Genomic DNA, 12,508 nt, shown 5'->3' on the forward strand with positions numbered 1-12,508 from the left:
AACTTGTCCAAGTTCATCCAGCTAGGATATGGTGGTGCTGGGCTCCAATTCAGGCAGATTGGCCTTCCCGCTCAAGAGACATGCTTAAAGAAATGCCTTCTGAAACTTGAATGGGATTTCTTTTAAGTCCATCTGATCATTTGATGGCAGCAGACTGGTGGCGGAGACAGGGCCCTAACTCACTGAATGTGGCCTTGACCACATCACTTCCCCTCTCTGGGCCTCAGGTCTCCACAGCTATGAAGAGGAGTCAGACCCCATGATCTTCCCACCCAGGCCCTGTATGGTCAGTACATTTGCTTGAAGGAAGGGTAGAAAGTGCCAATGCCGAGTCCTGAGCCCTCTGTCCACCCATAGCAGATGCCCCCTTGGCAGGTCTCAAACCCTCTCCTACTGCTGACTCATTTTATCCCCAAAGAGAGCCAAGGGAGGCAGGTGGGGCACATTACCATCCCCATTTCCTAGATAGGGAAACTAGGAGACTTAGAGAGGACAATCAATTTTCCCAAAGATAGGACCTAGTAGATGGCAAAGTCCAAATTTAAACCTACTCCTCTGATTCCTAGTCTGTGCTCTGTCCTCCAGCCCTCAGATGCTGCTCAATTAAAAAGGCAAAAGAGGATGTGCTTCCTTGGATTGTCAAATTTGGGAAACTGAGGCTCCAAACATTGAACAAAGGAAAGCAGCAAATCAGATCTGGAGGACTCAGGAACTTGGCAACCACTCTGTCTCTCGGCAGGTGCTCATCCACTGTCCCACAGCATGATCTCTGTTGCTTAAAGTGGGCAGTGCCCAAGGGAAGCCTCAGACCCCAGGGCCTGGGTCACCTACCAGGCCAGTGCCTTCTAGACTTGTTGCACCAGAGGACACCCCTCTGCCTCTTCCTGCCATTTCAATCTATTGCTGCAAAGATGTGGTCCCCAGGGGAAAAACCCACAAGGACACAGACCAACCCTACCCCTTTGTTCTAGGCAAAAGGTCCCAAGGGCTTAGCTGGGGGCAAGACTGCCAGCTGCGTGGCCAGTGGGGAGATGGGCAGAAGCAGGGAGTCTGATACCTGGCCTGCTGTGCTCTCTGACAGGTAGGCACAGCGGCTGGACCATCAGCAGGACGATGGCCCAAGGATACACCTGCAGATAATTAGTCCCAATCAGGACAGGCCCAAACTGCTGAGAGGACAGAAACCAAATCACAAATGGTGAGCAGTTTCTGAACCGTGGCCCTGGCTGGTAGAGCAGGGATTTAACCTAGTATCAGATGTGGCATATAAACGATGGTGGGAAATGGACTTGTTCTCTAATGATATCTCTCCTGGAAAGCCTGGCGTATGAGGACTGGGATGGAGTAGCTCAGGGAATACTACCCCTTGCCACCCCAGACCCCAGGTAGCCTTGTGGGCTGGGCTCATGGTCCAGCCAAGCGGCCACTATGCTCTGGGTCTTGTGGGTGGAGAGAAAGACAGAGGTGGGCTGGAATAGTCACCCTCATAGAGTTCAGAACTTCGTCAGCACAGCCACCAACACAGGGGCCCTGTGGCAACACGGAGCCCCTGACAGTTCTTGGGGGATGTCCTTCAAGATGGCCCAGGAGTTCTCATGGCACCTAACTGCTTCCTAGAGGGTGCTTTGAAATTTTGTAGGGGCTCTTGTATGATGAAGAGGCGTTACTGGCCTGCAGTGGAACTGTCCCACACAATAAAAATTTTCCTTCATCCCACACTGTTCTCATGTCCCACCAAATGTTCCAGTGGGGGGGGGGGAAATCTGTTTACAATTATTCAAATCTAGAACTAAACTTCATTTACATATAAATGTGAATTTGCTATTTCCACAGTCTTCATAGACTGACTTTTCCAGGAAGGCAACTACAGTGTAAAGTGAGCAAACCTTGTACTTTGTCTTACTTGGAACTTTGCCAAGGGTTCCTCTCCTATTTGTAAAATCCTGCTCAGTATGGGCAGGCATGAACCCCTGAACCTCACCCCTGCATATGTCCGGTCAGGGGGCTGCATTACAGTGGTGCTTCCGTGTGTGCGGAGAGCCATGAGCCCCTCCATTACATCGCAGGGTTTAGACATTCAGAAGGTGCTCATATCAAACACATATTTAATTCTAAATAATGTTGCTTTTATTTCTTCTTTACTTCATAGGGTGTTTTGATTTTATCTGAAATTAGATGTGAAAACAGGCTACGTTCTTTACGAATTTAATTTTGGGAGAATAAAGGGACATTGTAAACATTTGCTATCCCAAGGGGACTCTAGGTAGGATGGGGTGGAGAATCCCACCTCAGTGAATCCCTAGCACCTGATCAATGTCCCATAAAGCAGAACGGGCTCAGAGATCTTCTACCAAATCTTCGCATACAAGCATCTGATATACAGTATGTGTATGTGTGTGTGTGTGTGTGTGTGTGTGTGCGCGTGTGCGCACGTGTGCCTGCCTGCAGGTTCATACAATGGTTCCATTAACCAAAGTACAATTTTTGTATTATATTTTGAACTTTCTCTATATTATAATATTGTATTATATTTTTATATGAATGGGATCATACTTAGCATATTATTCTACAACTTGCCTACTTCTATTCAAACTGTATCTTGGGCATTTATTCATGTCTATACAGATATAGATATATTATTTTTGATGGTTTCACATATTTTATTGTATGAAAAAGTCATAATTTAGTTAGCCAGCTCCTGTTGATGGAAGTTACATTGTTTCTATTTATTTGTCATTATAATAATTCTGTGACTACTCTACATATATAGATATCATAGTGCACCTATGTGAATATATCTGTGAGAATAATTCCTTAAATAAAAGTTCTGGGTCAGAGGATAGATATGTATCTTGAAAAATTTGATAGATATTACAAGTTTCCCTCCATAAAAAACTGCATCGATTTATACTCTTACAGTATATGAAAATATCTGTTTCTCATACATTTTCCCAAAACTAAACCTTAATCTTTGAAAAGCTAATGGTATTTTTTTAAGTGTCTCATGACTGTTTTAATTTGTAGCATTAAAATTATGAGTCAGGTTCACAACTTTCTATATATTATTGAGGCATTTGCATTTTTCCCCATTGAATTACCTATACATATACTTTTCCTGACTTTTCTTATTCATTTTTAAAAGTTCTTTATATTAAGGAAATTAATTCTTTCTTACCTGTGTTCTACATTTTGCTCCCCAATTTTGTTCTTTGTCTTTTGGGTGTTTTGTTTTTTTGCAATACTGAAGATTGAACCCAGGGCCTCTCTACCATTGAGCTACACACCCCCAGTCCTTTTTATTTTATATTGAGACAGTCTTGCTAATTTTCCCAAACTGTCCTTGAACTTGCAATTCTCCTGCCTCAGCCCCCCAAGTCACTGAAATTACAGATATGTGCCACTTTACCCAACCTCTTTTAGGTGTTTTACCTATATACAAAAGATTCACCTTTTAACAGTTATTTGTATTGTATCTTTATTTGCAACATATTTTTAAAAGGCCTTTCCTACTCTAAGATTATAAAAATTTTCCCTTATGTTTTTTCCTTAGTTTATTTTTCCCATTTAAAGTTTGGTCAACTTGAAGTTTATGTTTTAATTAATATATAATCATGCAAAATATGTGGTATTTTGATACACATACACAATGTTTAATGATCCAGTCAAGGTAGTTAGGATACTCACCACCTCAACAACCATTTATTTTGATATAATGAGTGAGGTAGGGGTATTAGGTCCAAGGCTTAACATCTGTATAGCCGTTTTATAGAATAAATTTCACTTTCCCGCCCTAGAGGGGTACTTGCTGAGAAAACAAAAGTTAAAATATAACTTCCCCTCCCCCACCTCGTGTTAACTGACCTACTAGAACATCCCCTTATTTGTCCCTTCAGCCCACCACAAGCTCTTCCCACAAGCAGCTCATACAATCCCACGCAAGCAGTCCAAACCTGCCCTATGAAATACCCTGAAGTTAAGCCCTGCCTGCCTCTCTTGCTTTTTTCTGAGTGATGGCCTTTGTCAGATCCTGACTGATAAATAAACTTTCTGCGTGTGGATCTCTTCACCTGGTTTCTGTGTTGCTCATCTGCATCTCATTTTCCTTTCAAGGGGTTCAACGGGCTGCATTTATAAACACCCACATACATTTGAATCTGTTTCCAGACTCTCTGTTTGGGTCCATTATTTGTCTGAAACTTCACTTTCAAGGACAATTTCAGTTACTGGAGCTTTATTGTATGTTTCTAACTGTGGTAGGACTTCTACCCAGTTTTTTTTAATTGCAGAATTTTTCTAGCTATCCTATTTATTTATCCAATAGCTAGCATCATTTGGACAAATCCTTCTACCCGAAATCTGTTACTATTTTGTTTGGAATTGCTTTGAACTAATAGACTACTTAGGGGAAATGGACATCTTTATGATGTTCAGTCTAAGAACAAACAACATCTCTCCATTTATTCTCTTATGTCCTTCAGTAGAGTTGAAGTTTATTCCTAGGTAGTCTATATTTTTTGTTGTTGATGAGCTCTTCTTTTCTATTCTGCTTCTATTATACTCTTTTCCAGCTCTAGTATGTGGCTTAATAATAAGTGCCTGCTGCACCCTTTTCAGATACCAGGGCCGTTAACCCGCCGGTTGTCCTCAGCACCAACCTTCTAGATCAGGGCTGTACAACTCCAATGCTTCTCCAGGCTGAGATTGCAGGATAAAGGAGGGAGCTGCTGGCTGGGGACTTGGAGGACTGTCCTGAGGGGCTGCTGCTGACATTAATATCCCATGGCCATGTGGGAAATGGCCCAGGGGAATTGCTCTTCCAATTTTTTAAGGGAAGCCAGAAATTCATGATTTTTTTTTAAGTGTGGCTCCAATTTTCTTAAATCCCTGGGTGAGGCAATTAGATGGATCTATGTGCTAGATGATTCTTTACACTAGCTGGTCACTTCTATGGACAAGAGCCTCAGAAAGGAGAACTCATCCTAGGTTCGCTGGATTATTATCCATCTAAATAAGGATATGCACAAATGGATGTGAAGTCTTCTTGTGACCTGCTTAAGCCCAAGTTCCCCATGAGCCCCAGTTCTGATCGCAAGCCCTCCCTCTGCAGGATGGTTGCCTCCAGGATCTCATTTGATCATCAGAAGGATCCTGAGAGACCAGAACCATTTCACAGATGGAAAACCGAGGCTCAGAGATATGTTCACAGGCAGACAGCAAGGAACTGGCAGCACTAGGATGGGCCCCCAGATGACCTGTATGGCAGAGGGGCCAGTCGCACAAGTCCTGGGGTTCACTGCAGTACCACTGACTACTAGCTGTGACCTCAGCCAAAACATTCAATTGACCCAATTCTTTGCACAGGAAACAGACAGGATTATAGGAGGACCCACCTCCCAGGGTTCTCCTGAGGGTAAAAATGAGCTCACTTAGCAGAGTGGCTGGCACTCAGCAAGTGCTCAATTAAGTGACAGTGACTATTATTACAAGTTGGTCCAATCTTCTTTCCACTGTCCCATCACCACCTCCCTCATTGTGAATTCTTGAAAAGAATAAGGACTCAGGATCTAGGGGACTGAGGGCTGGCTCTCACTCTTCTCTTTATCCCTTACATTGGGCAAGTCTCTCTTAGACTTAGCTTCTGCATCTACAAAATGGGATGCTGTCGGAAGTCTTGTCAGAGACCCTGGTGACACCAGCAAAGAATACCTCATTCAATGTCTGTGTAAAAGTTCACTCCATTGAAGTCCCCTATCCCATTGCTCACCTCTCCCCACCTGCAGCTCAGCTGCCCTGGAGGCTCTACCCCACCTCAGGTGCACTGGGATCCAGTTGCTCTTGCCAGGTCATCTGACCACCATGAGGTACCCAGACCTGCAAATAGGGCCCCAGCTATTTCAGCCTGAGCCCCAGATTTGACCTACAGTTCAGGCCTCAGCTGGTCCTCCCTGCCTTGCTGCTTGAACCTGAGGCACCTCTGGGACCAAGTTCCTGTCTCACCCATCCCTACACCTAAAATTCGAATCTGGACCTAGCCCTCAGCATCCCCGATGCACACAGAGCCCACCTGCACACCTGAGAACCCCTCATCTGTCACTACTCACTGTGTTCTGCCCACCAACCTGTGGGGAGAGCTTGCTGCCTTACCCCAGTGCTCAACCCCAAAGGCAGCCCACCAGTCCCACACTGTCTATTTGTGTCTCCTGCTGCCAAGTTGGACACCCTCCTAGAGATGGCTGCTCAGCCTGTTCCTGGGGCTCCATAGACAAGAGCTACAGATCTATAGAGAGGGGTCCGCTGCAGCAATGAGCCCAACAGTGACTGACCACATAAAAGGGTTCGGAGAGGGGTAACAATAGCTACATTTCTTGGGTACCTACTCTGTGCCAGGCAAGAGTCAAAGCACCTTATATGCATGAATGTGTCCATCCTCAGAGCAGCCTCGGGCAGCAGGATTTCACTGTTTCCATCATACAGATCTGAAGACCACAGCCTGCAATTCCTACATGACTCACCTGAGATTGCACAGCTAGTAAGTTGCAGGTACAAACCCAGCTGTGAGTGAAAGGGCCAAACTCTTTCCTTTGCATTCTGGGAACGGAGCCCAGAACTTGGCTCATGCTAGGCAAGTGCTTGACCACTGAGCTGCACCCCAGCCCCAGGGCCCAGACTCAATCTTTACATGGTCAGTGAACATTCCAGGAAGGCCTGGCACTTTCCAAGAAGGCAGTTGTTTGGCACATATCCAGCACCTTCCAGTCTAAGCCTCTGGCCTCCTTGACTTAGCCTCTGCCTGGAAATTTGAAAAACCACCTGTGAGGTGTTCCCATTCCTCCCTGAAGCTGGCCCCAAGCAGGGCTGCCCTCTGAACACCGGACCCCGCCCACGGGGGCCCTGCTGACAGGAGGCTTCCCTGTCTCTCTTTTCAGCCCATGATCCATTTGACATTTATTCTTTTTTGACTTTATCAGAAAAATATACAGTTTTGTCTCATCACAGCCAAAACTGTGGCTGAAGCAGTCTCCCACCTGACCTGTTCCAGGACCTCATACCCACAAATGGCCAGTCATGTCCAAAAGCACCAAGAAGCCATTCTTCCCCTCACGCCAGTTACCCTCACCTGTCACAATGGGGTAGGACTGTGGGCCCGGCACGCTGCTTCCGATGTCCGCGGGGGTGGGGCTGGTCAGGTTGGCCTTCATGTCGTCCAGCCCTCCGGCCAGTGAGGCCATGGCTGAATACTCAGTGGTCTGAAAGAGGAAGCAGAAACACCTCAGCACTCCTGTTCTGAAGCCCCCTAGTCAAAAGGCCACTGCCATGTTCTGGGCTGAGCCACCAAGCTGGGCTGGTGTCAAGGCCCACAGGGGCTCATGAATCCCCTGGTGCTGAAAGGATGGATTCGGCTCAACAGGAGAGAGTTGTCCAGAAGTGACCATGCTCCCCGGGTGAAGAGGTGAGTGGGGGTCAGTGCAACTTCACAACAAGTTCGACCTGGCTCCCCTGTGGCCTGCAGGCTCCCCTGGCCCAGACCTAACTAGTTAGCAATAACTGTCCCCCTCAATGCCAAGAAGGAGACATCAGTAACCAAAGCAAGGCTTAAATACGAGTCTTCTCCTCAAGAGGATAGAGAGAACGGTTTCTGATTTGGGGGTTCTCAAACCACAGGATGGAATTATAAAAACAAGGGTTCAAAAGAACCTGGAAGTTCATCCAGGCTAGACCCTCTTTCACAGACAGGTAAACAGAGGCCCAAGGGGAGAAGGGCTTTGTGCATGATAGAACAGGCAGAATCTCAGTGCAGGGGATCAGTTACCATAAACTGTCACCACAGATCCCATACACCAAGCCCTCTGAGTCACAGTTTGGCAAGTCTCTTTGAATTTCAGAAGCATGCAAACACCTATATGCTGGAAACCCTGGGGTGCATACGTCCCCCAAGTTGATGCAGGGCCCAGGAGCCATGCTCCTTTCTTTAGGCCATTTCATGAAATCAGACCTTGCAATGAGTCATTTCCTTGCCATCCTAGTCATGTCAGAATGGCCTCCAGAGAAAGCAAGAAGATACTAACCTGCATCTTCCCATTCAAGACAGACTAAATTGTAAGTATGAGTGACATATCCCTTCCTCCCATCAACCCCCCAGGCCTCTTCTGGTTAAAGAAAGCATTTGCAAACACTTAAGCCAAAGGCTTTGGCTACGCATGCCAAGCTTTGGTGTGGGGAGCTTCCTAGGATCTTGGCATTGCCATGGGGGATGCTTCCCTGACTGTCCGAGGTTATGTCCTTGGCAGGTAGGGTCAGAGAAGCAAGCACTTTTCTGGAAGGGGTTGCAGGCCCCTGGAGTAGGATAATGATGACTGAGCCACCAGAGAGAAACCAAAGGAGCGACGGGGCAAGGGGCAGGCAGAAGAGATGCAGGTCAGGCACCATCCTGGCAGTTTTCTCTGTAAATCAGTTAGAAAGCACTTCCTGGGCAGCTTCAATGCCAACAAAAGTTGATGGCAGCCGTGTCTCTAGGAGGTGCTACAGGCCCCGGTGTCCTGGGATGATGCTTCCTGAGGACAGCTGGTCCACAGTGCCCTGAGTTCATTGATTGTCTTCTAGCAGAGGCTGATTTTGAAACATGTAGAAAAGAGCCCAGGCCCAAAGCAAGCTCAGGGACTTCTAAGGGAGAAGAACAAGGCCGGAGGATGGGCCTGCCTACATCAGGAATCACTATAAAGCTGCAGTAATTAAGACAGTGCAGTATTGGCACAGAGACAGATAAATAGACCAATGAAACAGAGCCGAGACCAGAAACTGATCTGTGCACATATGGAACCTTGATATATGAGAGAGGAGACGTACAAATCAGAGGGAAAGGATGGACTCTTTAATAAACAGTGCGGGGTAACTGGTTATCCATTCAGAAACAGGGAGAAAAAAGAAATTGGATCTTTACACCAGACATAAAAATCAATCCCAGGTGGATTAGAGACCAAAATGCAAAAAGCAAAGGCATCTAACGTGGCCAGCTCTAAGTCCAGCCAAAAGTCCTTGGGCACAAACCTGTCCTTCATAGAAGAGGGACAGAGGGCCTTTTTGTCCCGGGCTACTCACACAAGGTTCCAGGTCTCTGTGAAGACCTATCATCCTGCCTCAGGATCTCTTCCTCCAGAAGTTTTTCCTGACTACAGTTCCCCAGGAGGCATGTCTCACTCCACCGTTGGTGCCAGGAGATAACTATCAAAACTTTCACTAGCACATCAATAGCTTCTTAGCCACTTACGCTACACCAGGAGCGTGACCTGTGTCCTCCCATTTCATCCTCACAGTTACCCCATGAAACAAGCTCTGTTGTCCCCATTTTACTGATGAAGAAACTGAGACTCTTACTATAAGAAGGAAGTGACTTGCCTGAGGTCACACAGTTTCTAGGTCCCAGAGCCAGGATTCAACCTGGGTCCATCAAACTCCAAAGTCCTTGACAATGACCCTAATGATTTTCCAACTATCGGTCCTGACCCATTAAGAGGTGGTGAAATCAAAATGGTGGTCCCAGCAATTTTTTAAATGAAATGAAAATTGAATAGAACAGAAAATATCCAAGGTTCTCACAAGTCCTAGTTTGTGAATCTTGGTTGCACCTATCAGCAGCTGTATGTGTGTAGTTGGAGATGAAACTCCATTTCTTGCTGTAAGTTATGGCCAGCAGTGTTTGAAAAACACTGCCTTCATTGCATGCAGCAGGGACTGTTGGGGAAAGGTCACTGTCTAGACTTGGTTCCTGTAGGATGGAACTTGGTCATGGCATTAGCCTCCTAATTTGCTAAGAATGAATTTGGAAGTAAAGTTCACGGGAAGCAGCTCCTTTAGTGCAGTACAAAGACGGAAGGTCAGAATGCCTCCGTAGGCTCTCTTCTTAGGTGGCATCTTCTAGAGTTTCTGGGTCCCTGGGGTGGGTCCCAGTTCCTCCCTCCTTTTTGTGTCCCAGATACCCTCCTGGAGGCCTGAGCATAGTGCATTTGTGCTCATCCCATTATTCAATCCTCTTGTGTTTTGGATGGTGTGTGAGACCAGACCCAGTGCTGGACTCTCATCCACAAACCCCAAGAGAAGAGGCACATGGCCCCCAGAAATTCCATCCAAGAAGAATAAGAGCACAGAGTCATTGTCCAGGGGCAGGGAGTGGTCAGGAAAGGTCTTGAGGCAGGTGCTTTTTAACCTGGGATGAGCAATCCCTGACCAGGCTGGGAACATCTGGAGGAAGGCCCCGAGGTGGTGGGGCAGGAGTGACCCACAGGCAGGGGGCATGCATTCGCTGGAGGGGGTGGAAGTCTAAAGGTGAACATCCGTGTGTCCACCTGGGATCTGACTTAGCGGCTTGCACAAGGAACTCTGGTGCACAGTGAGCGAGTGCTCCCTCAGAGCCCAGCAGCACCCCAGCCCTGAGTCGGACACCTGCGCCCTCCCCACCCGTTCCCAGGTCAGCTCCCTTCCCAGCCTCCAGCCTCCCATCTCTGACACGGCTGGTCAGCTGATCTGCAAGGGAAAGCCTGCTTCCCCAAAAGAGGCAGCGCCAACGCCATGTAGAACTGCAGAAGCGACGGTCAACCTCGCCTCGGAGTGGATTTACTTTCCAGGGGAGAATTGCTGTTTGATTTTGCTTTAGTCAATAAGTTCAGTATCAAGGTTCATCGAGTCACTCCAACAGTTGGGTTTGGATCATCTTCAAGACAGGACCTCTTCGACCTGTGTGACACACACAGGGGAGGTCCAAACTTTCAGGCTCAACCAACCACCGGCTTCCAGCAGGTAGAGCGAACCTTCCTGAAGAGCTGTGGCTTGGGGGATGGTGGGACTTGGAATGAGACCTCAGATGCCCCTCTTCCTTGTGCCTCCCACTGTCACCACCTGGTTGGGGCTTGAAGCCCAGCCCCTCCTCTTTGATGGGATTCTGCAGCTCTTTTCTGCTCCTGCAGGAGCCAGGGGATGCTGCCATTTCAGTTTGGTTTTCAATTGCTCCCCAAGTCCTCATCACTGTCTACCTTTTGAGCTGCCAGTGATCTTTTAAGGGCAACTGTATCTCTTCTATATCCTGAGGTCCCTGGAGCATCACTGCACCAGGCACTTCTCAGGCATTCCAGGACCTTTCCTGCCTCTGCCTAGAGGGCCCATCTCAGTCACTTAGAGAACTCCTACACTGCCTGCAAAACCCAGTTCAAATGTCACCTCCTCCAAGACATTCCTTGCCCTCTACCCCTAAAAAGAAATAATTACCCTCTTCGCTCTGCTTCCACACTTGGTGGTATTTTCCACAGACCTCCATCATCATACTTTCCATCACATATAATGACTGTGTGTCTATCTCCCTCCAGGATGCCTTGAGAACATGGAACTTACTGCTCCCAAACTGCTTGTTGAATGAATGGTCCAGTAGAATGAAGTAAGTCACAGCTCCCAGGAATTAACTGGGAGGTGTCTGAACAACAGTTCTCAGTGATAGGCTAACATCTTCTGCCCTCCTCCCACCTCTACCCCTCATCAGGTCAGGGGACTGGAAAACAATGTCTCTGTTCAAAATTGTTAAAGATTCTGAGGAAGTGTTTTCACTGGTATGTGATGGAATATTAGGCACTCAATATTTATTACAAAAAATAAGAGAAAAGGACCATACAAAGAATATGTTCTTTTTGTTTTGTTTTGTTTTGTTGGTACCAGGGATTGCACCAGGGGTGCTTAACCACTGAGCCACATCCCCAGCCCTTTTTATTTTTTATTTTGAGATAGGGTCTCACTAAGTTGCTGAGGCTGGCTTTGAACTTGTCATCCTCCTGCCTCAGCCTCCTGAGCCACTGGGGTCACAGGCATGTGCCACCACACCTGGCCAAAGGATATGTTTTAAAACCTCTGCAGAACTGCCCACGAGAATATTCAGACTCTTCATCAATCCCTTCTGCAATTCAGTACCAGAAAAAAAAGGGGGGGGGGTTCTTTCCCCTCCATGAATTGTTGATTTACTTCCGACAGAACAAGAAGAACATTAGAAACCACAGCTTATCCCTGTTTACTTGGGCCGCCAGGAAGCTCCGTCAAATCCAACCACCACAACCACATCCTTGCTGGCTCCTGGCACAATGATCTTCCTCTTTACATAATTTCTGAACTTCTTTTCAGACTTACCTAACTTAAATACACGTAATAGCTTATTTTTCAGACCACCTCAAGACCTTTGTGAAAGTGGAAGCTGGGAGAGACAGAACAGTAGAACAAGGAAGACAGGCAAGAAGAAAGAAAGAAGAGAGGAAAAGAGAAGAGAACCAGGAGGCATGGCTGGTGCCTCTTCTCCTGGTAACAACGGCAATCTACTTTCCTTTCTCACAGCTACTTGGGAAGCCAGGGGCTGGCCAGTGGGGTGCAGAAGAAGGAACGCAGTTACCCTGCATGAGGGTGTCGGCATGCCCCTATCCGGGGTTGCACTGACCTATCCCCCCGCAGCCACTCCCAGTCACAGGCAGTACTGTGTTCCACA

At 47.1% G+C, this 12,508-nt stretch overlaps 1 protein-coding gene across 3 annotated transcripts in view; it reads right to left on the minus strand.

Moving 5' to 3' along the window:
* The window catches only part of PAX5 (paired box 5), a 190,556-nt gene that overhangs the window by 76,682 nt on the left and 101,366 nt on the right, over positions 1-12,508 (minus strand). For all 3 annotated transcript variants that reach the window (XM_079113560.1, XM_079113559.1, XM_079113561.1), the window contains one exon: positions 7,118-7,247. In XM_079113560.1, the coding sequence (XP_078969686.1) occupies positions 7,118-7,247 (130 nt within the window). The remainder of the gene's footprint in view (positions 1-7,117; positions 7,248-12,508) is intronic.

The sequence above is a fragment of the Sciurus vulgaris genome, assembly GCF_902686455.1.
Source record: "Sciurus vulgaris genome assembly, chromosome: 15".
NCBI classification, from domain to species: domain Eukaryota; kingdom Metazoa; phylum Chordata; class Mammalia; order Rodentia; family Sciuridae; genus Sciurus; species Sciurus vulgaris.